Source organism: Bemisia tabaci, chromosome 1, assembly GCF_918797505.1.
Source record: "Bemisia tabaci chromosome 1, PGI_BMITA_v3".
Taxonomy (NCBI): domain Eukaryota; kingdom Metazoa; phylum Arthropoda; class Insecta; order Hemiptera; family Aleyrodidae; genus Bemisia; species Bemisia tabaci.
Window position 1 is genome coordinate 76,955,806 of NC_092793.1, and position 27,199 is coordinate 76,983,004.

At 42.5% G+C, this 27,199-nt stretch overlaps 1 protein-coding gene across 1 annotated transcript in view; it reads right to left on the reverse strand.

Moving 5' to 3' along the window:
* The window catches only part of LOC109029756 (uncharacterized), a 240,872-nt gene extending 215,543 nt beyond the window's left edge, over positions 1 to 25,329 (reverse strand). The window contains exon 1 of the mRNA XM_019040373.2: positions 24,999 to 25,329. Within this exon, the coding sequence (XP_018895918.1) occupies positions 24,999 to 25,082 (84 nt within the window). The 5' untranslated portion in view covers positions 25,083 to 25,329. The remainder of the gene's footprint in view (positions 1 to 24,998) is intronic.
* Positions 25,330 to 27,199: the final 1,870 nt, after the last annotated feature.

The window sequence follows — 27,199 nt, forward strand, 5'->3', positions numbered from 1 at the left end:
CTTCCGCGGAAATGGAAAATTATTGGATATTTGGCAGTTGACGATACACATTCCACAGAAATAATGGAGGTTTGCCGATGCTCACATTATTTGGCTGAAAAACAGGGGCCTAAACATGGCTCCAGAACCCAAAATAGCAGAAAATTCCCATTTTTCGCAGTTCTACCTCAGACTTCGACCTGGGTCCAAAGTAGGCGACGGGTCATGAGTTTCGAATATGATGTAAGGGACATCTACACACGTAACACACTGGAATATGATCAACAGTCGCTATTGGGCACAAGTTCAAAGTTTGAGCTTTTCTAACTTTTTCGTGTGAAATAGCTCGTAAATCCACAATTTTCGCAGTTCTTGCTCAGATTTCGTGCTGGGCCCAAGGGCGACGCGCGCGACGGGTCATGAGCTTCGAATATGATGGCAGGGCCACCTAAACACGTAACATACTTGATGCTACATGCTACAACTGCAAGGAAGCAATTGAAAGAAAGGAAAGATGACAATAGAAACTTACATATAAAGATACGAGACGTTTCGATACATGTCATGGACCTTCTTCAGCGATATTCTTCCGCTTATTGTTTTTTACTCTACCACTGAAGAAGGGCCATAATACATATTAAAACGTCTGGTGTAATTTTGTAAGTTTGTAGTGTCATCTTTTCTTTGTTTCAATTGCTTGCTTGTAGTTGTAGCATCATGTAATCGAATATATTGCATTTCGACGGTGTAAGTCGGCAATCTCATAAGTCGGTTTGCGACGTCACAGACTTCCTGTTATCCTTTATTTTTTTAAACGGAAAACTACTCAACGACAATTCTTTAAAACTGCTGTGATGTTTCTTCTCTGTGTGAAGAAAATTCTGCAAAAACTTCCAAGGAATGATATCAATTTGTTCTCCTTTAAAAAAATAACGAAGAGGCGGAGATTTTCAGACACCGCAAACGAGTTATGTGATTGCCGAATTACACAGTCGATTTGTTGTTTTTTGGCTTGCAGCTCGATGTATCATCGTTTTTCTTCGTTGTTGTTTCTGAAGCTGAGCCAGAAATTACAGTTCCTAATTACAAAATGCAGTCCATAATATACTCTCCCCATAAAAGCACTCCGAGCACGGAGGTCTAATGGGACACATTTACTCTGGGAATAAAGTCACGGAGAACCTTGGAAATGAATGAGAGGTAAATGGGATTTTGCAAGGGCCTAAAAAATCGGCGCGTCGCGGCACGGCATGGCCGTTGACGTGAGCGTACACGAAGCTAAACAATTAATCGGAGCTTGTGCGCTGCTCTTGCGGTCTTTTGACGTGCGGTACCGACGCGACGCGACGTGGCGCGGCGCGACGACCGTTGCGTGACGTGGCGTCGCACAGTGGAAGGAGCCAAAAGAAGAGGTCGAACATGAAGTTTTCGGCTCAAACTTAAACTTTTCGTGTTTATTTCATCTCAAATTCAATTAAGATGTTGCATGTGTGAGGAATTTGCGATTTGACTATTGCTTCTTTTGTAAAAGTTCACGGGAAACACGATGGTGCCACTGGTTTTCTCTGATATCAACTCCCAAGCTCAAATAAAGCTCTCAAGGTGAGGCCAAGATGGGGGGGACATCCCACGCTACCCTGAGAGTCCACCTCTACATCAAGACAAACTCTCTATGCAATAGAGATGGACTCTCAGGATAGCGTGGGATATCCCCTCCATTTTGGCCTCAACTAGAGAGCTTTTTTTGAGCTTGGGAGTTGGATTTCAGAGAAAACCAGTGGCACCGTCGTGTTTCTTGCGAACTTTTACATAAGAATCAATAGTCAAATCGCAAATTCCTCACACGTGCAATATCTCCGTTTCAGGAGATGTTTCTGAGGGAAAATTTCACGGAAACCTCGATGGAACCACTCTTGAACTTTTTTGTCTCATATTTATGCAAATATAAACTTTCGAAGTTTCCAGAGTTCGTCCGATCTCCTATTGCCTCGGTCCACCGTGCGTCGTGTTGCGTCGCGGTGCTTAATCCGCGGCTTTATTAACTATTTACCATCTAACCATATTAGCCATAAACACCGTGTCGCCGCTATGTGCTTAACGGCTTATTTGATCACCTATCGAACCTCTGTTGCCAAATTACCGCGAAACCGAGGTGTCCAGAATTCTTGATTTTTTTCATTCCCTGATTTCCACGAACGAAAGAGCGATGAAAACTCAGGATTTACTCTTATTTTCCTCTGCGAGCTGATTACTGTAATTGATAGACAAAATATATACGTAAAAGACTGAGGAAAAATTGAGGACCAAAATGGACCACGCATCTCTGTTGCGGTGTCTCAAAATTTCCGCTCCTATTTCATTTCTTCGAAGAACAACAGCCAACCTCACAGCTTGAAATTTTGATAGAATCTTCTGCTTTAGGTTTAAAGAAATTAGGTTCATTAGTTGTCCAGAGAAAAAATGATGAAGTCTGCAAAGTCACAGACGCAGATAGGTAATAGGTTTCACACTTCGGCTATCGAAATATCGATGGCTCAACACACCTCTATGAATATATCTCGTCTCCGGGTTAGTTTCGGAGTTGGTCCTTTTTGGGGATAAACGATCCATTCCTCATGCACTAAAAGAGCATGACTGTGCAATAATGCCCACCACAATAATAAGGCCGCAACTCCACACCAATTTTTATATTTTTCTTCCACACATACTGCTCTATTACAAGAAAAACCAATGACTCCGCAAGGCTCCAAGTTTTCATTGTGAGTTCTTAACGGTGCGCTTGAGTTGCCTAAAAAAAAGGTGAATATTCGTTGGGTTTCTGGTCAAACAGCATTTTCCAGAAAAAAAAATTGACAAAATGTTAAATGGAGATATGGCGATTTTACTTTGGACGGGAGAATATCTCAATGGTGCTATTAAGCGAATTTTATTCAGAGGTTCGGTACTACTTTTATGCCCGAACCTCCGAACTGCCATTCTATTTGAGTTCGGAACTTCCAATTCGGCGACTAACGAATCGCAACGTTGGTGCGTGATTTTGGTACACCACCTCGCGAGGTGGTTCTAAAAAAGGTTCGACCAGGGTGTCTACTAAAACAGGATGGCCTAAAAATCAGTACTTATACAGTGCTTTTTCAGTGCATTCCCAGAAAACTCAGTATTTTCTCAGTACCTCTATTTGACGAAATTCGGCAAATTTCAAAAATTTGAATTTCCCGTTTAAATTGCGATAAAAATGACAACAAAAAATGAAAATATTCCGGACCTCCTTACGGAATTCCGCATTTTTCAGTACTTCTGGACCGCCCTTAAAAAATCAGTACTATTTCCGTACATGGCTGTAGATTCCTATCTAAACAATACAAAGGAATAGAAGCCACAAAACTCAAAAAAAAAAAAACTATTTCCGTACTTTCCAGAAATTCCGGACTTGTAGACACCCTGTTCAACCCATCGAAAACCAATGGATCTGATTGGTCGAATCTGAAAACAACGGTGTCCACTGGTGTTAGTGATCGATGAGACACACCGGGACAGAACTTCCCGAAGAGGTTCGGGACTTAAAATAAAATTCGCTTCATCTAATGGACGCGTGCGGCAACGCGGGATGACGGCGCATGCGCGAGGCGAGGCGCGGCTGCGGCGGAGACGTCTGACGTCTGGTCTGGACGCGGTGAAACTTGACGTGAAACAAACGCCCGGGACGTTTACAGAGTTTACACGTTTCAAGTTGTAATGCGGCCGACGAGGGGGACGCGGACGAGGGGCGACCACAACAAAGGCCCCGTCAAAGAGCCACGCGTCGTGCATCTCAATCGGGGCCCCACCACCGTGAGGGGGGAGGGGGGCAACACATTATAATCTTTGACGCAACAATAACGGGTTCCGATCCAGTGTCTCGCCTCGCCTATCAAAATGGGTTCCGAGCGGCTCATTGGCGCTTCCACGGGTAAAAGCATGTGGTTTCTCCTGCCAACCCTTAAAACAAAGAAAAAAATTGAAAATGTTAGAGTGGAAAAACCCTTAATCGTAGTGCTTTTTTTCGTCTTCTCCTCTAGATTTTAGGTTCTTGCTCTATTTCTGTGACAATTTACTTCTTTTGTACCAAAATGTGTCCTTCAATAATTGCAGAGCTGCGAGCTTCCTTCTCTCCTCTGCGCAGTCAAAACATTCCTTGTGTCCCCAAATTTGTCGTGTTAGATGTTACGCTGTGTTGCTTTGTGTTACTTTTTTCTGTGTCAGATCAACCAAAGTTATAAATGCTCAACACAATTTTGCGTTCAATCGACCAAAACCGAAGAAAGGAGATTATTCTGGAAAATCGGATCATGAAGAAAGTGTCCTGCCGAACTTGTGTACTCTTACTTTCCTCCCCATACTCAGAAGGCTATACGACATATGCGAGTGACTATAGCCCATTGCATTACCGCCGGTTTTATCCCGGCTCGATCCTGGCGACTGGCGACTACTTTTTCACAAGGTCGCAGATTTTACCACAAAAATTTGGTCGATTTGACACAGAGAAAACTAACACACTCACAAAAAACAACAACAACTTGTGTTAATTCGTATTTTACTTCCCATATTAACACAAGCTTCTGGTTAAATTTTCTTATTGCGTACCCTTCTTCCAATCTGTGTTCTCCATTTTTCCTCTGTTTTTTTCCTTCCTCTTCTGCTTCTCTTCTTTTCCAATTTCTAGTGCGTCCTCATCGAACATAGGTACACATTGAAAATTCTACGACCAGCGTCTATGAGACTAGAGTTAATTTGATAGCCGATGACCTGGAATTGAACCGTGTATAAGTTCTCGTGGATCGGGAACCAGCGGGTCGATTATTGGGTCGCTATCGAATCACCTCGATGGATAAAACCCTATCCTCGTCCTAGGATTTATCGAGCCTATTCACTCGATAACGATTCAATCGACAATCGGACATATTTCCATCAAACGGAACTATGTGCATTGTGACGTGAGCCCTGTTATGTATGTATTCTTATGGGTCTCAAGGCTCATATTTTAGTGCACATAGCTCCGTTTGATAGAAATACGTCCAAGCGTCCCGACAGCCCCGGCACATTGGACTTTACGTAACGAGCCGGCTCGATCGGCATTGGGCCTGGGAGCCGCTGCCGCTCCACTAAAAATAACAATAACAATAATACTAAAGCTGTAAGTTGCGAGCTTCGTTTGTTGCCGATTCCTGTCGCCGACCAATCGACTCGTAATCGAGTGTTCTTCGAGGGGCCTGCATTCCGCGCCGCCGCACAGTGGATCGAGTCAATCAGAGAGGTCGGATATGAAATTTTTTACTAAAACTGCAAATTTTATGTTTAGTCCGTCACATTTTAAAACAAGCGGGAAAGTTCTAATACTGTCGTATTAGAAAAGCGCTCAGGTGTTAGTCAATGTATTTAGTGAAGAAAGGAAGTATAAACTCCGTCGACTTGGCTGGGAAATGGAAATAAAACATCAGCTGATGGCAGACAAAGGTTACCAAGGAAACCGTAAACGCGTTTTTTCGTTTCCCGAAAATGATAGTCACCGTTGAGCTCATCAGGCGCGTTTTTTTTTAAGCTTCATTTAAGTTCAACGATCAATTTCGATAAGAATTACTCTACCGCTAAGACATTTTCTTATAGACAAACGATCGAAACTACCTGCGCATTACGTTGAAAGCATAAAATACAGTTTTCACAGCTTTATTTATTTTAAAAATGGACCCCCCCCCCCCCCAAAAGCCTACACATCGATGAGCTGGTGCGCCATTTAAACGAATTAGCACTAGTATACTAGTAATCTAGAGGCAAGTCGAAATCAAAAAGCGCTGCCTATCGGCTGAGCGCCTAAAAGGGGTGCTTCTATAAGAAAATTTTTTGAGGAAACCAATGGATTTACATTTAGAACCTCAAAGTTTTGTATAAACGGAGTTATAAGCTTTGAAAGTTTCCATATTTTGTCCGACCTCTCTTATTGTCTCTATCCACCGTGCACCGTGTTGCCCGTTCTTTGATCGCCCGCCCACTCGGCCCTCGAGCCCGACACACGTGGTTCTGAGATCCAGCTCAACAAGGAGCAAACCAACTCCGTTCGGTGCAGAGATATTGGTCGGATATTCGCCGAGCCACAGCCGAAAATACATGAACACCTTGCCGTCTAAGGTGGATACGTTTCATATTGCGATTTCGCTAGTTTGCGTGCTAGAGAATTACTTGTACAATGGGCCTGTTGCATGCAAGAGATACAGCCGTGCGAATAGACTTTTTAACGGTTAAATGACACGAAAATTACGATGGTCACATTAAAAAAGTCTGAAATACACTCCTTACTGCGCAATTTGCTTTGTCAGGAACGCTTTTTTTCAAATTTCCCGCGTCTGGGGGCAGTTTTCTAACGGAAACAATTAACGGCAACTCGCGGCTATTTCCGGTCAACTAAAACTGACAACATAACCTAAAAATCGGAGCTCGTGATATCGTGAAATGAAATGTAGAAGGATTGCGTTTTATATTTAAAAGTTGATCGATTTGGTTACCGCATAACGCGTATATGGACCACTATAAGAGATCACGTTGGGTTTGTAAACAAACTGAGGGAAAAGAATAACAACAACAACGACTCGGCATCTTCCGGAAATTACCGAGCCCGCCGTTTGCTTGTTTCCGGTGATTAGAAAACTGCCCCCAGACGCGGGAAATTTGAAAAAGCGCGTTTCTAACGACGCAAATTGCGCAGTAAGGAGTGTATTTCAGACTTTTTTAATGTAACCATCGTAATTTTCGTGTCATTTAACCTCTAAAAAGTCTATTCGCGCGGCTGTATCTCTTGCATGCAACACGCCCATTGAAAATTGAGCCTCCAGAAGGATGCACGATGCCAGAGAAAAGGTAGGTAAAGCAAGACAGCAAGGACGATATCTACCAATAGGTTTACAGAGACGTTTATCAGTTAAATCCAAGTTCATGTAGCGATAATTTTGTGTTTATTGAATAGGTAAATATTCGTGATCCCGTGATCCACGCTAGGTATGTTGCACATCGACGGTGGAACTACCTAACCAGTAATCACACATCTGGTTTCGGTGTATAACCATCTCAGCTCCAATTTTATTATTTTTGAAGAAGAACGAATCAATAGCATTTCTTGAAGTTTTCTTCGAACAGGGAAGAAATATCACGAAAGTTTTCAAGAGTTGGAAGTGAGTAATATTCCGTTGAAAAATAGTGCGTTGTGTGTTGCTTCTACCAGAGTTTATCGAGAGAGACAACTGTGATTTTCATACTGTTCGTACTCCAAGTTGGATTTGTTTCCCACGCACTGAAATCAAAGCCGCAAATCAAGTCAAGGATATCTACCGACATAATCACCCATTATAAAATCAGGGTTTCTACTTGGTCCTAACTTTTAAATTCCCTGTGTTCTCCCAGAACGATTGAATAAAATACCTCTTTAAAAATTATTCGGCACAGAGAAGCGTAACCCAATCACTCTCCCGAGGTTTTGATAGCTGACAACTTAAAAAGGCTACCTTCGCTTTTTAATTTTTTTTTTTGACTTCACTACCACACAATCTTATGCCGCAATCACACGCTGAATTTAGCAGCTGAATGTGGAAGTCAACAGTCATCGCCCAACGGCTGAAATTTCGCAAATTCGAGTTATTTCCATCCAGATGTGTGTCAAATCTATTCGAATAGCTCAGACAAATCCAACATTAGTCCGATAGTTGCTGAATTCTGCGCGTCACGCGCAAAATTCAGGCATCGGACCGATGACTTCCACATTCAAGCCACATTCAGCTCCCACATTCAGCGTGTGATCGCGACATAATTCTGAAAAAATGTTGGGCTTAATACTGTTTACAAAGCTAAAGCTTCAAAAGTAAAAAATTCCGGAGTCAACATCAAATTCCCTGTGTTTTCCCTCGCACGGAACTTTTGGACTGTGCGTACAAGTACTCTGGACTTGCAGCCGAGCGCCGTAGAGTCTTCCTTTTCTGATTTGATTGCTCCCTCGTCTAACACCTGTTACCAGCCCTGGACATACGCCGTTTTTCAAACGACGTTCAATGTAGATACATTCCGTTCGCTTGGCTCCTCACGCTCTGGACTTGTCAAGAACTTGGAACGAATTTGCCTAAAGGATCGCGGATCGATCCACGAACACACTATGAGATGGGCGAGATGGACGAAGCCCTTGACGTAGTGTGCCGATCCTGGAGTCAGACTGGTCCCGGGGAATATCTCCGCGGGAAACTGTTAACAGATTGCAGTGCTGCTTCCAATTTATGGGCCCTCGCGGCCCGATTGGCACGGCAGTCTGACTCCCAGTGTGAGAGCTCCCAGCGTTGTCAGTACAGATCAGGGTGTATCCCATTATCTGAAATCCCTTCCCTTTCATTGCCGTTTCCATCACATTTTCCTTCCTTCCCGAAAAATTCCATTTCTCAGAGATTCGTCTCGATCCCTAGTGAGCCTGTTGCAAACTTCAGCTAGCAGAGCAATAATAAAGAATTGATTCATCTAAGAAATGGCTAAGAAATCACGATGACCACATAGGAAAAGCCTGAGATACACTTCTATAACGTCTCAATCTGCGATGGAAGTTTGCGTTTTTCAAAGCTTGCCGCTTGCCTGTGAGGATGCAGGCGTTGGCCAAAATTCAGAGTTCTCGACTTCAGCAGTGCGTTACTCTTCTTTGGTTTGCAACTTGATGTGGCTGAAAAATTCGACGAGTCCTTCCGCGAAAATTTGCCTCATGAGACTCACTATTCTGTATCTGTACTGGGGTTTGGGCTTACTTTGTTGGACAAGGTGGAGCAATCTGATGGAGTGGCAAGAGCGGGCAGTTGCGCTATTGACAGCGGATATTATACGCGGTGATTATTAGCACACGTCACGCTGGGCGAGCCGCGGGCTTCTTGCCTTGCGTGGTGCTGCCAACTTCCAGTCCAATCCAACCTTGACCATCCTCATCCTCCGCTAATCCAGGCGACAAATCACCGCTTCGTCCCCGTCCACCACATCTACGGCTTTTTCGTGTTGTCATGTCGAATATCCAGAAACCAGAGACAGTATATTTAGTAGGGTGTCTATTCGTGTCCTGTCATTAAAATTCTTTCCTTTTTCCTTATTTTCCAAAAAATTCTCGAAAATTCTTGCTTAATCCTTGCCTTTCCCCTACTTTTTCCGTACCTCACAATCACACCGGGAAAAAAAAGTCGCTTGGATCTAGAGTCCAGACTCTTGGAAACAATGACAAGAAAAAATACTGTTGATTCAATCGGTTTTTTGCTTGAATCAAAATGGAATTCACTTGAACTGAGAGGCTTGGTTCTCGATTTAAGCAATAATCCGATTGAATCAAGAGTATTAAGCGCTCAGCCGATAGGCAGCGCTTTTTGATTTCGACTTGCCTCTAAGTACTAGTATACTAGTGCTAATGCGTTTAAAGGGCGCACCAGCTCATCGATGTGTAGGCTTTTTTTGGGGGGGGGGGGGGTCCATTTTTAAAATATATACAGCTGTGAAAACTGTATTTTATGCTTTCAACGTAATGCGCAGGTAGTTTCGATCGTTTGTCTATAAGAAAATTTCTTAGCGGTAGAGTAATTCTTATCGAAATTGATCGTTAAACTCAAATGAAGCCTTAAAAAACGCGCCTGATGAGCTCAACGGTGAGCTCATTTTCGGGAAACAAAAATACGCGTTTACGGTTTCCTTGGTAACCTTTGTTTGCTATCAGCTGATGTTTTATTTCCATTTCCCAGCCAAGTCGACGGAGTTTATACGTCCTTTCTTCATTAAATACATTTACTAACACCTGAGCGCTTTTCTAATACGACAGTATAGAACTTTCCCGCTTGTTTTTTTCAATCATCATTTTTTTTTTGAAGAGGACTTTTGAAGTGAAACATACTGGAAAAAGCTGGCTAACGATACTTTAGTTGAACTTCGGTGGAAAATCACCCATGAAGCTAGTAAATATGGTGGATATGGAGACGTAACTCATGGACTTTTTACATTCACGTGAAATTTTAGGCATGAGGGGAATAGATTTCATTACGAGGAGCAAACTTTGGTTCATATGGAACGCCAAAGTTTCTGCTCTGGGTAAAACAAGTTTTCGATCACAGAGACCGGTCCTCGGTTCAGTTCAGATAAGCGATTTCTTCGGTTAAAAGTTGATCAAGAAGTTGAAATTCATGCAAAGCGTATTTCTCCGAGCGCGGATCTTCATTTGTCTAGGTCAGAGTAAAAAACAGCAAAATAAAAGAGGACTTACGACTGACAGCATCTTGAATAGAATTTACACTTACCTGAAACAGAGAAGAGAATTTAAATTAATACTCATCGCGGGCTAAAGGTGCAATTCATAAAATACACGACAAAAATTAAATATCTTTCACAAAAGGAAAGTAGATACGGGAGACATTGAATAAATTTACAATACCTAATTATAAATCCTACAGATATTTGGAACTAAAAAGGTAGTATTAAAATTATTAACGTTTCGTAGCTGGAGCCGACCACCTTCACCATCCATTAAAAGGTGAATCAAGGGTGCAGAAATTTCTTTGGCCTGCGCAATTTCGAGCGACCAGGGATTTAGCCTACGCACCATGTTATTGCGCCTCTCCAGTAATTTTCGCCACAAAAAATAAGCGCGTTCGCAGTAATTTTCTAAAAATTAAACGCGGTCGCACTGATTTTCTAGAAATTCAACGCTTTCGGAATAATTTTCTAAAAACTTCGAAGGTTTCACAATAGTTTCCGTAAAAATAAGTTTGTCGAGCGTTCACTCTTAAGAATAAAACACATTTTCAATTCGTGTAACCGAACTTCATTCATCAGTATTCTTTTAACCTCATAAGTTCGTTTGCACGAACTGAAAGTTGCGTTCGAGTAACCGATTAGTTGGGATGACTTAGAACACCATGTTCTACGAAATTTTTTTTGGATATGCAATGTTATCTTCTTGAGAGTCAGAAAAGTTGTATCACGTGTTTCACACGATTCAAATTTTCTACTCAGCGTTGAAGTCTCTGATTCAGCCGAAAAGACTCCACGTTCTCCTTCCATTTTGTGGGTATGCAATTTAATATTCTTGGAAGTCGAAACAGTTGTATCACGCGTTTGATCCCATCCAATTTTTTCACCGTCCAATGGAAGAGCAGCGCGTCTTGCGCTCACCCTTCATTGGACGGTGGTTGGTTACCGCCACATCCTGTTGACATCCCGTTTATTTACATCCAGCCCGAGACTTAAGAGGACACTTTAGAGGGAATAAAATCGGCTGATTATTGAAATTTATAGACAGAGAAGGCATAGGGCAAATGAAGCGATCCTACTGATGGAGGTGGGTGGTTGAAATTGACTGGACAAAGGAGGTGAGTATCAGACTAATAACGGCAACCGACACGAGACCCTACAGTTAGTCCATTATGTTCCCCTTTGTCTATAAGAACCACCCGTTTCAACCAATAGAATCGCTCCATACTCCCTACGTCTTCTTTGTGTATTGCTTTGTCTATTAATTTCAATAATCAGCCCACTGTCCTGCAAAGAGAATCAGTATTTTTGCATTTGAAACTCGGGAAAAGCTGTGATCGACAACGTTGGTGGAGCCTGGCTCCCGCAGCGCGCCCGGTCCCGTAGCCGAGGGCCGAAGAGGCAGCGATCAACAACGGCCCTCAGCACTCAACAGTCACCGGTCACCGGTCGAGCCGTTGTAACGGGCTGATTTACGCACTCTACCGCCGCCGCTGCATTTCCATTTGCGCTAATCAAATTCCAGCTGATAACGTAGTTTTTCATGCGCTAGCGAGCCAACGCATCGCCAACACGTAGGTGCCGGATGGTTTCCGGACTGACCACCGACGGAAATCGATCTGATCCTAAAGTCAGTGTGACCCTAGATTCACAGACTTGAGCCTCACGACTCTTCACGTATAGGTTACCTATAAGAGGAGCCATTAGAAATCGGAAGAAAGAGAAGCTGCGGAAGAACAAGAGGAACATGAGGAAAATGGAGAAGACGAGGAAGAAGAAGAAAGGAGGGAACCACCGAACTGATTATTGAAATTGATAGATAAAACCATAGACAAAGAAAACGACGGGAAAACGGAGCGATCATTGGTTGAAATGGGTGATTGTTTTAGACTAGGAGGGAAAATAATGGACTAATTATTATTGGGTCCCTCGTGGTTGCCGTTGGTTGGTCTATCACTTGCCTCTTTTGTCTATAGCAATCACCCACCTCCACCGATGGGATTGCTCCGTTTTCTCTTTTTCTTCCTTGTTTATCGGTTGGAGGATAGGGAGGAAAAGAAGGAAAGCAAGCAGGAAAGAAAAATAAGGATGAAAAAGAGGAAGAGGGAAACAGGAGGAAAAGAAGAAAAAGGGGGAAAAGAACGAAGAAAATATGAAAAAGTGGAATGCTAATAAGACGAGAAAAAGGGAAAATAATAACAAGAAGAGAAGAGGATGAAGAAGAGGTGGTGTAATGATAGCAGGAAAAAAGGGGAGAAAGAGAATAAGAGGAAGAGGATGGAAGAAAAGGGAAATGAAGAAGATAAAGAATAAAAGAGAGAGAAAAAAGAAAAGGAAGAAGAGGGAGGAAAGGGAGGAAAAATGAAAGAAAGAGAGGAGAGGGAAAAAGAGAAAGAGAGTCTTTCCTTTACCTTTTCCTTTTCCTTCTTCCTCTTCTTTTCCGTCTTTTCATTCGTCCTACAAGAGCACGAAGACTCGAGTCTTGAAAACCCGAGTCCGTCGAAAAAGGGTAAATACTTTAGCGGGGGGATTTCGACAACCATGCATGGGAACCCAGCATTACAGCCGGGAATAAGGCTCGAATCCACTTCAGCGAGGTGATTCAAGACCCGCGAGCATTGGTTCATGTTGCTCGTATACTATGCCAGAGATATTAAGACGTCCGCTGCATCATGTCGTGCACGGAGCTTAGTTCTCTTAACCAGACTTGCGTTTACACGTATGATTTTTCGTTTGAATAACCCGATGCACTCTTTCATGCAAGCGATAAATCATCCTACATATTAAAATGCAAAGTCCCGAATCTTGGGGCATTAACTTTGAGAGAACCACTGGACCGATTTGCATGGGATTTTTTTTAAATGAAAGGCCCTGAGCTGTAGATTTGCAGGCTGTGATCGTTTTTTTCGATTTTCTCAAATTTTCTCCCATAATTTTCTAAAATTGTCTTCGATGCATTAAAACGGAGGTCCGAATCTTTGGACGTTAACTTTGAGAGAACCACCGGACCGATTTGCATGGGGTTTTTTTTTAAATGAAAGCCTGTGATCTGTAGATTTACAGGCTGTGGTCGTTTTTTTCGTTTTTCTCAAATTGTCTTACTTTTATCAACGAGTGAAGTTTAGCTGGGCTTAAATTTTCTCCCATTTATTCAGACTAAAGTCCGCATTTTGGGGCATTAACTTTGAGAGAACCATCGGACCGATTTGCATGGGGTTTTTTTTAAATGAAAGCTTCTGATCTGTAAATTTGCAGGCTGTAATTGTTTTTTTCGATTTTCTCAAATTTTCTTACTTTTATCGACGAGTAAAGTTCAGCTGTTTTGAGCGGTCATCCGGCCGCTACCTGCTTGCCCGTCCCTAGATACCCCCTCTAGGGTCTCAGCCACCCCTCCCACCACGTTCTTTCGGCTATCTCCGTTTTCTTTCGTATAGCTCTCCTTCCACCAACCTCAAAGAAGGAAGTTTGGGTCGCATCGTCGTTCGTCAGTTCGTCACTCGCCACCCACATTCCTTCGCCATCCCTCGGCTGCTCCGCCTCACAGCTTCTTGATATCCTGGCATCTTATTCTCTGCGGCTTGACTGACCCTGACTTATTAACTGCAGTATTGCGTATTGCTAACAACACGTATTGTTACAGACATTTTATTCATCATTATTAAGTAGATTCAACTAATTGCTCCGATTCCAATTAAGGTACTGCACCACCATTGCTAGCTGCGGAGGGCGCCCGTAGGGCGTCCGGAGCAGCTAGTGTAAACATAAGGCAGTTGCTTCACCCGTCGATGTAAGAAAACAAAGTGAAAAAAACCGTCATTAATTAGTGACGAATGTGACGGCACCTAACCTCCACGCGGCCCAACCCCCAGAGGGTAGGTATTTCGCACTCTCTGGAGAACCCTCGTGATAAAGAGAATGTGTTGATCACTGGAAAAAAAAACACATTGGATCTAGAGTCCAGACTCTTGAAAACATTGACAAGAAAAAGGACTCTTGATTCCATCAGATTTAAGCTTAAATCAAAAGGAAATCCGCTCAAAGTAAAAGGCTTGGTTCTTGATTTAAGCTTGAATCTGATTGAATCAAGAGTATTTTTTCTTGTTGATGTTTATAAGAGTCTGGACTCTCGATCCTTTTTCCAGTGATCGGACGTATTTACATCAAAAGGAACTATATCAACTGTGACATGAGCCCTGAGATTCGTAAGAGTACATGCATAACAGAGCTCATGTTACAATGGGTATAGTTCTTTGCGATTTAAATACGTACAACTACCTCCTGTTATAAGCAGCAAAAAATGTGAAAATCGGACCGAGAGATCTATAAAATGAACTGTGACAAAGCATGATCATTTTACATTGCATAAATAGTAGAATTCACAACTTTATCACGTAATATTAGAAAACCAAGGTCATATTTCCAAGATCTGACGAAAGCAGGCTCATCGAGAGATTATCCCTTGTCGACAACTGCAAAAATAATGGAAATCGGCACAGTGCAACGGAAGGTCGGATTTTGACGAAAGGATGATTTAGGTTCTCGGAGAGCTTGGTGAAAAACCCAAACCACGTATCTCGGTTTACGACGTTGCAGACTTCTTGTCATGGTGTATACTTTAAAAGAATAACTCCTAAAAGTACATTTCTTTAAACTTCTGTGATTTTCCTTCTTTGGGGAAGGCAATTCTTCGAAAACTTCCAAGATGACGTTGATTTCTTCTCCTTGAAAAGAACAAAACGGGGGCGGAGTTTTGTAACACCGTAGCCGAGATACGTGGTTTAGGAGTTTCATCGTCGTTACAGTAATGACGTCCACATGTATTATACTATTACACCACGGACATAATCCGGTGCCAGTGGGCAGCCTCCGCGTACTGGGCGTTCGTATCGTGAGTGAGTTTCTGGATGAGCGGGGCGAAGAGCGAAGACCGCGGCGCCGGTATGGTTTCGGTGCAGTCTCCACAGCAGATCAAGTCAATGGATCACTAGACAAGGTACGGATTTCAGCATTCCGATACATGATTCTTAACCAAAATTTCACGTAAAACACGATGCGCTCAACAAAAATTGCCGATATCAACTCTTTACGAAGATATTTAATGATTCTTGATGCGTGAATTGAAACCACCCGCTCATGAAAACTCAATGCTCTACGTGATTCACATCGCGCGCTAAACGTTATCATGACAAATCTCTGCGATATAAAAATCTGGCAACCTCAATCTTGACGCTTTGGCTCAGTTATAGCAAATTGCTAATAGTTTGAACAGCACATGGTGGGAAATGAACATTCCTCGATTGAGGAGCTTGCTGAAACCGTTGTAGTGCGCGATTTGACTTAAGTAGAGCTTTGAGTTTCTTGTGAGCGGGCAGTTCGAATTCCTCGTAACCAATGTGAAATAAAAACGTTTGTATCTTCGTTAGGAGTTTGGTTTCAGTAATTTTCGTTGTGTGAATCGTGTTTTACGTGGAATTCTGGGTAAGAAACATGTATCAGATTGCTTGAATTCGTACCTTGTCTAATGGTCCATTGGACAGGTCGGAGAAGGAATTTTTTTACTAAAACTGCACATTTTCAATGCTGCTGTTCCCCGGGATTAATTCAAAATTCGGAACTTTTCAAATAATTGGAATTTTTCCCGGGATCTTCTGAATCCCCGGAACTTTCAGCTCTTTTCGGAATTTCCTCGAAATTTGCTGTTTTTCGCCAAATTGACCAATCATATGATCAAATTAAGGGACTTTTTGATGAAATGTAACGATCTTCGGAACCAAATCCGGGTGTATTTCGGAATTTTTGAAAAAATCGAAATTTTACTCGGAACTTTGGAAAATCGGAATATATTTCCGGAAATCGGAATTATCTCGGAATTTTTCGATAAAATAGAATGGCAGGACTGCTTTTGATGTTTCTTTCGTCACATTTTGAATATCAATAGGTGCTACTTGTAGAAAATTTCACGAGGAAACAAATGAAACCCATTTAAGAGCCTGGAAGCTTTGTATACACAGAGTTATAAGCGTTTAAAGTTTCCACATTATGTCCGACCGCTCCTATTGACTCGATCCACTGTGCGTCGCGGCCCCGATGGTCACTGAAACCAACGGGTCGAGCGAGGGACGGCGACCTTGCAACGCGGCCACCTGTCCACCGCCCACAGTAGGAAGGATGCCGTATGAGCCTTCAGGCGTTGCCAAATTTTCTTCGAGAGATCACAAATTTTCAAGAAAATTTGTCAATATTCCTCTCCCGATTTTTCAGTGGATTTCGCTCTCAATATGATCCAAAAAGTCTGAAAATTTCAAGAAAAAATATTCATAGCTTTCTTCATAAATAAATATTTTCTGGGAGGAAATTTGGCAACATTCGAATGCTCGCACGGCGTTTTTACGCACCACGGCAGTATTGTCGCCCGCTTTCGGCACAGTATCGCTGATCGAGCTCCGATCGCTGTGCCCATTATTCATTTGTACTTTCGGGATACTTCCAATCGAAAGAGGTCACTTTTCGGGAGGGATTCGAGCTTGGTTGCTGAAATGTTGTTCGTCGACCGGACAAGACAGGACTAAAGCCTGCATCACACGATCAAAGAAAAACTCTCGAAGTAGTTCTGCATGAAATTCCTTGAAAATTTCAAGATGTCATCTATGATGTGTCCTGATAATATTGGTTACCTCCACAGATTGTCAACCAACGAAATGAGGAGGCTTCGTCTTGCTCTCCGTTTCAACTGACTTTGACTTTGACAGGATGGAGAGCAAGATTGACGAAGTTGACCAATCATATTCCCTCATTCTTTTTAGCTGTTCAATACAATTAAAAAATCGACGAGTTTGGAGTGAAATTTTAATGAGGAAACCACTTGAAAAGTCGATGATATTCCCGATCACGCTTTTTTTGCTAGAAGAATTGTGCTTTTTCTTTCTTTGTTTTATCTCCTCCATAGGAGGGGAAATCCCCTCCATTCTGGCCTCAACTTGAGAGCTTTTTTGAGCTTGATAGTTGATTTCAGAGAAAACCAGTGGCACCATCGTGTTTCTCGCCAACTTTTACATACTTAATAATCAAAATCAAAAAATGTACCAAGTTCAATGTCAATCCTAGAAAAATCAGCAAAAATTGAGCACATTTCTGCACTATATATGTTTTTGTCATCAGCAATGAAAATTGGATCTTTTATCCTAAACGAGTAGAACGAGTAGACGAGTAGAACGAGTAGACGAGTAGAACGAGTAGACGAGTAGACCTATATTTTTACACTTTTATACTTTTATACCTGGCTTATGATGCTTTTGTTTTTTTTTTCCTTTTTAATGAACCTTATATAATTGTCAAGAACCTCTTTTACAAACCCGTTATTTTGGGTAAAATAAAATACTATTCTATTCTATTCTACTTAATAATCAAAAGTCAAATCGCAAATTCCTCAAACATGCAACATCTCCATTATTACCCTAGCTTGAGGTCGTATTGCTAAAAGTCATGTAAATACTGTAGCAGTGCGAATCTGTAGCGGAGGCCTCGAAAGGGAGAGTGAACTTGTGGATGGATTTTCGCTTGCACTTTCGTCGCGGATTTTCCCACGGAGGAGGGCGAGCGAGAATTGAATCAAGCTCACACCGAGCGACGAAAGTTGCCGCCACCGAATCCCGAGTCCAGCGAGAGGGGTTTGTGAATTTCCCATGACGCTCCGACAACTCGCATCAAAAGCTCCATTCAGAGCCTCGCCGCCGGCCACCATGCCCGGACTCATTAACTTTTCATGAGTGAAAGCTCCTTGGATTTCGGTCCCGCATCCTCCCGGTTCCGGCCCACGCTCTGGTTCCGCGCGCCTTAGCCCAAAGTTCAAGGCCACACTTCGGAGCGAATCATGTTAACTTTTGACATGACCGAGCCGGAGACAATATATATCAAGCTGTGATTCCATCATCAAAATGAGCCGTCCAAAATGGGACATCCGTGCAACTGTTGGGTGAGGCTTATCAAATTTAAGAGGCACCTCTGATTTTTGATCAAAATAAATCGCCAACAGAATATAGAAAATATGCATTTTGATACTCCGTTCATGACGTATGCTGATCGAAAAGTAAAAGCGCTTCTTAATTTTGATCGGAAATCCTGATCAGTCACCTCGATGTCCCAATTTGATGGACTCATTTCGATCGGTTTGACAGGATACCCAGGTGATCCCTACTCTTGTTTAAAATTAGAAGCATTTTGAACTCTGAGGAAGATCGCTATTCCGCCCGTTCCCAGATGGATTTGAAAATTAAAAATTAGAGACGCTTGATAGAATAAAAAAGTTCTTAGAAAAGTTGGAGATTTTTTAGTATACCCACTTTTTCCTTACTCTCTGTGCAGTACACGCAGTATGATTTATCACAAAGACATTTTACGTAATTAAGTTGGATGTAGTGAGTTGTGTGGAAAAGTTGCATAGCTCTGAGGCATAGACGGATCTGGACACTTCGATCAGGGGGGGGGTCCGGGGGCTTCCCCCAGGAAACTTTTGAAATTTTAAAGAATCTAAAATGCAGTTTCAATCAATTTCGTCATGAATAATTTTTTACCAAATAAGCTTCCACCCTTCTTCATTCCTCTGCTCCTTCCTTCTCCCTCTCTCCCTTTTCCTTCCACCTTTTTTTCGGACAAATGGATCCGGATGCTCTGAGGTTACCTCTTTTGCTTCATCACGAGAATCTCGTGCTTTCATCCAGTTTCACGAGACATACGCAGGTACGTATTCCAAGCTTCCGCAGCATCCTTGAAAAATCTCTGCTTTCCAGTGCGACTCTGGCTGACGGAAAATCCCGAATACAACGTCACGTTGGCGAGAGCTTGCAAAGGGGTCAAGAAAGCGGGAACAATCTGCCCTGCTAAGGAAGAACGCCGTATGAGCATTCGAGAGCTGCCAAATTTCCTTCGATAAAATGTTCATTTTTTAGAGAACTATAGAATATTTTTCCTTGAAATTTTCAGGAACTTCAGGTGAGATCGCGAACAAAATTATCTGAAAAATTGGAGGGGAGATATGCATGAGTTTACCAGGAAATTCGTTGTTTGTCGAAGGAAATTTGGCAACGCCTGATGGCGTATACGGCGTTCTTCCTTAGTCCTTAGCACGGCAGAATACTGCCGTGCTAAGGAAAAACGCCGTATGAACCTTCAGGCGTTGCCAAATTTCCTCTCGTAAAATGCGAATTCCTTCGTAAATTCATGAATATTTTCCTCCCATTTTCTTAGATATTTCAGTTCACTATTTTACCTGAAGATTCTGAAAATTTGAAGGAAAAATATTCATAAATTTCCTAAAAAATAAACATTTTATCGAAGGAAATTTTGCAACTCTCGAATGTTCATACGGCGTTCTTCCTTAGCACGGCAGAATAGCGGGGTTCCTCGGCCTCGGGGCCCGAAACGTGACGTCTCCCTCCAGGTGGACCGGGACCTGGACCCGTCTAATGAGCGGGCGCAGCCCCGTAGCGTAGCGTCCGTAGCCGTGGCGTAGCCGCGTAGGGGGAATACGTAATTGAGCCGAGCCGCGGCTCCTCGGTTCGGTTTTCGCGCGGCGGAACCGACACCGTCGAAAGGGAAAGCGCTCATCCTATCGCTGTGCTCTGCTCTCCTGCTTCACTTTCCGTACTTCCGTTTTCCGCACCCCCCCCCCCCCCCCCGTTCCTCCAGGTCATACCCCCTCCTCCCCTCGCGAAAGATCACTTATCGTCCGATCCCCGCACGCGTCTTCGATTCCACTTTCTTCGCCTAGAAGAGTGAGCGCCGAAATCTGCCGTGCTAAGGAGGAACGTTGTATGAACGTTCGAGAGTCGTCGAATTTCCCTTAATAAAACACGTACTTTTGACGAAATTCATGCATATTTTTCATGCCCTAAATTTTCAGATATTTTAGCTTCGATTGCACACAAAATTGTCTGAAAATTTTGTGGAAAAATATTCACAATTTTCCCAGTAAATTCGATTTTTATTGAAGGAAATTCGGCAACGTCTGAGGGCTCCTACGGCGTTCTTCCTTGGCACGACGGAAATGGCATCGACAATGTTGTCGTGCCGAGAAAAACGCCATATGAGCAATGGAGGGTTGCAAAATTGCCTCTCAGAAATTATTTATTTTTGAAGAAATTTATGAATATATCTTTCTTTGAAATTTTGAGGTTCTTCAGATCAAATTACGAGCGAAATCCTCTGAGAAATTGGGAGAGTAATATTCGCAAATTTTCCTAAAAATCCGTGATTTGTTGAAGAAAAATTTGGCAACGCCTAATAGCTCATACGACGTTTTCACCCATGCACCACGGCGGAATGGGACCCGACAACGTGCGAGTGCGACACGACGTCCAATTATAACGCGTGGATTAATTGGATTGGCGTTTGACGGAACATCCTGAAAGCAAGTGTGGCGTAATATCAGGGTGTCTAACCAAAAATCAGTACTTTTACAGTACTTTTACAGTACTTTCCCAAGAAATTTGGTACCTCCTCAACAGAAAAATTCAGTACTTTTTCAGAACCTCCAATCGACAAAATTCGGCAAATTTGAATTTCCCGCTCAAATTGTGACAAAAATGACAAAAAAAATTATAAAATTCCAGAACTTCTTGCAAAAGTTTGCACTTTTTCAGCATTTCCGGACCGCCCGTTAAAAATCAGTATTATTTTCGGACTTTCCGGATATTCCGGACTTGTAGACACCCTAAATATGTTTTAATGCGACGGTCCGCAGAACGAAGGACCTCCCGGTACTGGTAATCTTAGGGAGAGAATTGTTCCAATAACTTTTGGGGCCATAAGAAACCAAAAACTGGAGGTTATGGCGCGAAACAGGTACAGGTATAGATATATTAGATGATCGAATATGCGTTGAGATAGAAGTATTTTTCTGGAAAAGCTGCAACTTGCCAACGTTCATCTGATACTTCGTCCACTAAGAAGACGTTTTTCCTTCTCCAGTGAAATTTGACATTCCAAACGTGATAGATTTGAACATTGGCCGATTCGTTTTCGATACGACTAAGGACCTCTGACCGCTCTGCGGTCCAACCCCTTTGAAACGCTTCACGTCTTACGGGTTATGCGTTACGCGTTACTTTTAAGATTTTACATGATAAAGCAAGATTTGGATTATCCGTGGAGGTACGGACGCAGTATGCACCAAGGAAAACTTGTCCTCACCGATTTATGGGTCGAACCGATGTCTAAGTTTTCAATGCAAATCTACTACTACCAATAAGTCGCTCTTATAGCGCTTCTGTGCGCTCTGCGACACCCAACCGCCACTGACAGCTATCTTGCCAGAGCTCCTCCGGCAGATCGCTTATCCTCATTTCCTGCCTTATTCCCTCAATCCCGATTTGGCAGGGCGTCCTCTACGTTTTCTGCCAGGAGGGGACCCAATCCAGAACCTTCTTAGGCAACCTATCATCTGGCATCCTTTACACATGCCCATACCAGACAAGCTTTTTTGTGAAAACGGCATGCAATATGTTCTTTTCGACGCCCATAATTTCACGTACCCTTTCATTCCGGCCGTGATCTTTCCTTGACACTCCGGCCGATCTACGCTAGTAGTCCATTTCGGTTGCCTTAAGAATAACTTGGACCGTTTCTTCAACTGCCATGCCTTGCTGCCATAGGTTAATATGCTTTTGACGATGAAGTTATAAATTCACTTTTTGTTAACTTTAGATATTGTCTGGCCCCAAAGAATACCATATTCGTCATTCTAATGGCTTTCCTCCCCTGCAGATTACAATCTTTGATTGCCTGATCCATTTTGCCATCCAATGTTAAGTGCACACCTAGGTACTATTATTGTTCACAACCTCTGATCTCCTGGCCATCCTCTAACTCTACCGGACCGTTTCCTCAACTGCCATACCTCGCATACCTTCGATGCAAATCTTTCTGATTAAATTAAATCAATTAGTTCATAGTTGCAATGAACATAAGCTCTGTGAACTTTCTATAGTCGCTGAAAGGAATCGTCGACCATAATATCTCGGGCCTGGTGCGTAGGGAACTCAAGGGGGAGGGGGTGATTCCAGATCTTCCAAGAATTCTAACCTATCTCGCTACGTTAGAGACGGAGGAGGAGATATGTAGCAAGGCAGGCGAACGCCATTGTTGCATGGAAGCGTAAAAGAACGCGAGCGCTCTCCGTCGCGGTGTATCGGGAATCGGGAATATCGTCGCGATGAGACGACACCGCTCATCTTCCTGGCGGAAGATGGAAACTAATTGTCGTTGTACTTGGAAGCTGTAAGTTGTGGTCCAAGTTCCAACTTGCTGCCAGGGAAGCATCCATAAAACATGGTGCCAACTAGCTGCGGAAGGACTAGACTCCTCGCCGGAGGTCCTGCCGCGCGAGGAGCACCTTTTTTTACCTCTATCGCTGAAAATTCAGAACAATTTTTTCGTACCTCGCGGATCGTATTCGATACGTCAAACAGCGAGCTGATTGTTGAAATTGATAGACAAAGCAATAGACAGAGAAGACAAAATGGATTTGGAGGGATCCTATTGGTAGAAGCGGGTGGTTGCAATGGACAAAGGAGGTAGGTAATAGACTAACTAACGGCATCCCACGAGAGACCCGACAGTTAGTCTATAATTTTCTCCCTATGAGAACCACCCCTTTCAACCAATAGGATTGCTTTATACCCCCTATGTCTTCTTTGTCTATAGCTTTGTCTATCAATTTCGACAATCGGCCCGCAGGTGAGATTGTATCGATATCGATTGGTTCGACATGTAAACATACAGGGTTATTCAAAAGTCACGCACCACTGGCCATAACTTTAGTTCTAATTAAGATATCGACTTGCGGTTTGTGACGTTTTTCCTTATATTGAGGGGAAAACTTTTTTAGGTACTTTCCAGTTTTTGACCCTCTCAGGGGAGGGGGAGAGGTGGAGGAGGAGTAGGCAACTAAAAATTTCAAATGGCCTCCCCCCCCACCCCCCCCCTCATGGCCAATGGTGCGTGACTTTTGAATAACCCTGTATAGCCTCAAAAGTGAATTGATTAATTTGAGGGAACGGGTTTTGTGTGATAGATTTTTGATACTTTGGCCACGACGAGTGAAATTGTTAGGAATTTTCTTATTTTTAGCTTTTCTAACTTGAATCCTAAAATTTTTATTAGATGCCATGTTCTATTGTTTTGAACTAGACGATACATCGAACCGCTAACGAATCTATTCAAATGAACTTAGATGAAGTGATTGTTTCCAGTTATGAGATCCTTGGAAAATTTTATACTCAAAACCGGACGGTATCCTTAATCAATTGTAGGTGCATGGAGTCGAGAAATTTTAACCATGCTCATTTCCTGATTTTTCCATGATTTCCCCTGATTTTCAGCTCACTTCCTGGCGAGAAACCGCAGTTTTCTCTCATTTCCCCAAATATTCGTGGAGAAAACTAAACGACGCTTCGGAGTTCCAAAAATATGAGCATTAATTTTCCTCATCTTTCAGCCGATTCTTCGGCGTATATTCAAATTTTCAATTCCAAAAGTTTTCCTGATACTTAAATTATCTGGTCAATGGAAGCTCCTCTTATATTCTGATAATTTTTGTTGATATTATTATGGAAAAGCCGCACGTAAAGTTTTAAAAATTGAAAATATCCGTAAAACATAAACCATATGAAACATGAGCACTAGACAAGGTCAGGCAACGACGAGCACCTTAATGCAAGATCACTCATGAAAACTGCGCGTTTGACATGACAGACATGATGAAATTTTCCAAAAGAATAACTCAAAAGTTTTTTTCCCGCAGTAGACTGAAAGACTTCCGCTCGCCAAAATGCCTAATACTAGATACGTGAATCAAACTGACCAGCGAATTCCTATGGTTTACGAGTCTCTTACTCACCAATGCGCCGAGGTCTACTTCAGTCAATAGATCGCTAAATTCTAATTTTATGATGGATTACAATGAAATAATTTTCTTATCGTACTGAATTTTCTATGAAAAATTTGAAATTACAGTGTACATCAGAGCAGGGTATAAATAAGGGCGAATCTTTTGTTTTTAAATTTATTTTTAGGGACTTATCGCGCACACGATGACGTTTTTAGCCTTAGTTGGTGAAAAAAAAGCTACCCCACTACATTAGAATATCCCTATGTGATTGCGTTACTACGTGTGCTTCTAACGATAACTTCAATCTAGTTATTTGCCGAATGAAGTTCGTTTTGAATGAGCGATTTGATTTACATTGATTTTCGCGGGAAGTTTAAATTTCCTGATTCTACATGCATATGTGCCGCGTTCACAGCGCTCTCTGGCGTTCTGTGACGCCTAGCCGCCACAGTACCCGCTCCTCCTACATCCCCTCAAGGAGTTTGCACTCTCTCATTTCATTTATCGCCACCCTTTCACTGGGCGTCCCCTTCGTCTCCTCCCGGGAGGAACCCAATCAAGCATCTCCTTGGCATAGTCATCCTGTTAACATGACCATACCAAACAAGCTGTGAGCTTGTCTAGCACGATCATTTTCTGATTCTAATGCAAATTAATAAACACCTATTTCTTACTTATCGGTTAATTTGAGACATTATTGACAAGAGTAACGTGTTCTTCGTGAAATTTTGACCAGGAAACATGAGTTGCAATTTTTAATTAAGACTCTGTCCGGTAAAATAATCGGAAAAATGAAAATCTAAAGAGTCGGAGGGCTATAGTAATGTCGTAAAGGACAAGTAGGCATAAACAGGACACTCACATAATTAAGGAGCAGGAATGAAACGCAGACGAAAGCAGCAGGTATCCGGCTGCAAGAGATGCAGCCCAGGTCGAAAGGCATCATTTCAGACCCGCAATCACATCAGGCGCACCGCGCACAGCCCTCGACGAAAGCCCGCACACACACGAGCCGCCACACATGCACACACCAACACAAGAAGCAACACAACCGACGGGGGCGAAACACAGGATCAAACACTCCACTAAGATTCGTTTCGGATCCTAACCTCACTTTTCGAGATGGAGCGAGCGCGAGTCGACGTGCCGCGACAGGTAAAGTTGCACCGTAACTGGCTCTGGGGCCTGGAATGGTGCAACCTCGACGGTGGGATCCACATTCGTGTTCCGCCCGTTTGGCTCCAGGTGGGGGGACCGGGCCCCGCGTGTCCGTGCCGAGGGGGGGAGGGGGCCACCAGCGCCAAGGTTGTTTTTCTTTTTCCATTTCGGCACTGCAGCGCGGTACAGTAGACGCAGCTGATCTTTCCACGACAAGAAATGCACTGGAGTGCTCTGCCATGATAGTGGAGAGAGGCGTAAGTGCAGAAATTAAGTTTTGAGGAAGTAAAATTTCATTGAAAGAAGCCTCCGTTCTTTTTTAAATAGACTGATTTAGTGACTACGTTATTCGATATGATATCGAACTCTTGGTTCGAACCAGAATAAACTAACATAACTTCATGCACGAATTTTCATGAGTTAATTGTGTTAGTGTATTAGAATTTAGTCATTGACCGGTCATATAGATTTATATTAAAGACTCATTAAACACTCGACATTCCGATTGTAAGAAACACTTGGACGAATTTCACCACCGTGGCGCAAAGGGCGCAAATCAGAAACATGATTCTGTGTATGTTTACTTTTGAGCCAATGGTTCGATAGTATAAGGAATGACGTAGCCATTAGATCAATCTATTGCCACCAATCATCCGAAAGACTCTTAGAGATCGTTTGCATGGTTAAAAATCGACCAAATTCGTTTCAATTACATAAAAAGGGTACTATTCATTTTCATGTAAGGCTAATTTCAGCAGGGCAGCCGTGAAAGCTATCTTCTGCATGCTTTTCTGGTTTTGTTTCGGACACACAACAAAAAAATTTCCAGATTAGAAATTGGCAGAAAAGGGCGGCATTTTACCTAAAAGCACTAATTGGACTGAGTTAAGCAGAAAGGAACCAACCCACATTTTGGAAAAATTGAGTTATGAGTGGTTTTGAACTCAACCACTGCTCTACTATCTATCTATCGCCAAAAATTCAAAGTTTTTGTTGGAGCAAATTTTGCAGAAATTGAACTTGAAGTTTATCTTTTACATTGAGTCTTATGCAGGAGCCAAACTTTAAACCTCTTTTTCTCGGTTTGATCCCGATGTGGCTTGGTTCCTTTCTGTTTAACTCCGTCCAATTACAATGGCTCTCTGGAGAAAAAATGCTCCCTACGGCTGTTTTGCCTGAAACTGGAAAGTCGATTTCAAAATTTTGAGAGTTGCGGTTCTCTTCGCTATCACGGCCACGATAGTGCATACCTGCATAGGTAAGGTGAAACTCCCAAACCACGTGTCTCGGTTTGCGATGTAAGGTGTTGCGAGTTTGAAAATTTAGCACGATATACATAAGACAATTATTGGACTGTCGTTATTTTATGCTCATCGAATCAGATCAACCAAACCTAAAACTTAACTCAAAGAGGTTTTTCTACAAATATTAAATTGAATGGTGACTTTATTGTATCTGCTCTCTTAGGATTTTACACGTTTATAGTATTGTATTCAAGTCATGTTTTTTAAACTACGGATTGTACCGCTCTTTCTCTGCAGTATTCTTAATTTTCGTCCAAAAGTATAGGGTGTTAACTCAGCCTGACGCAATGGCGATTTTGAAAATTGAAAGCACTGTTTTCCTTCCATTCAAATCCATTGAAAATATCAACTATACAGGAGCGGCAGTCGGCCTCACCAAGAATCGATTATTTTACATACATTTAAATGGAGTCTAACAGTGTTGCCAACTTTCACGAATCGCCACTGGTCTGACGACATATTTAAGGGTTTCCAGAGATGCCTAACAGGTGCCTAACGAGGGTCGAGCGGATTGGGTCCAAAAATTAGATAATCACAAAATTAAGTGATGATCCATTGACAAACCTATGACCGGTGGCGTGGTGTTTCGCAATGGACCACT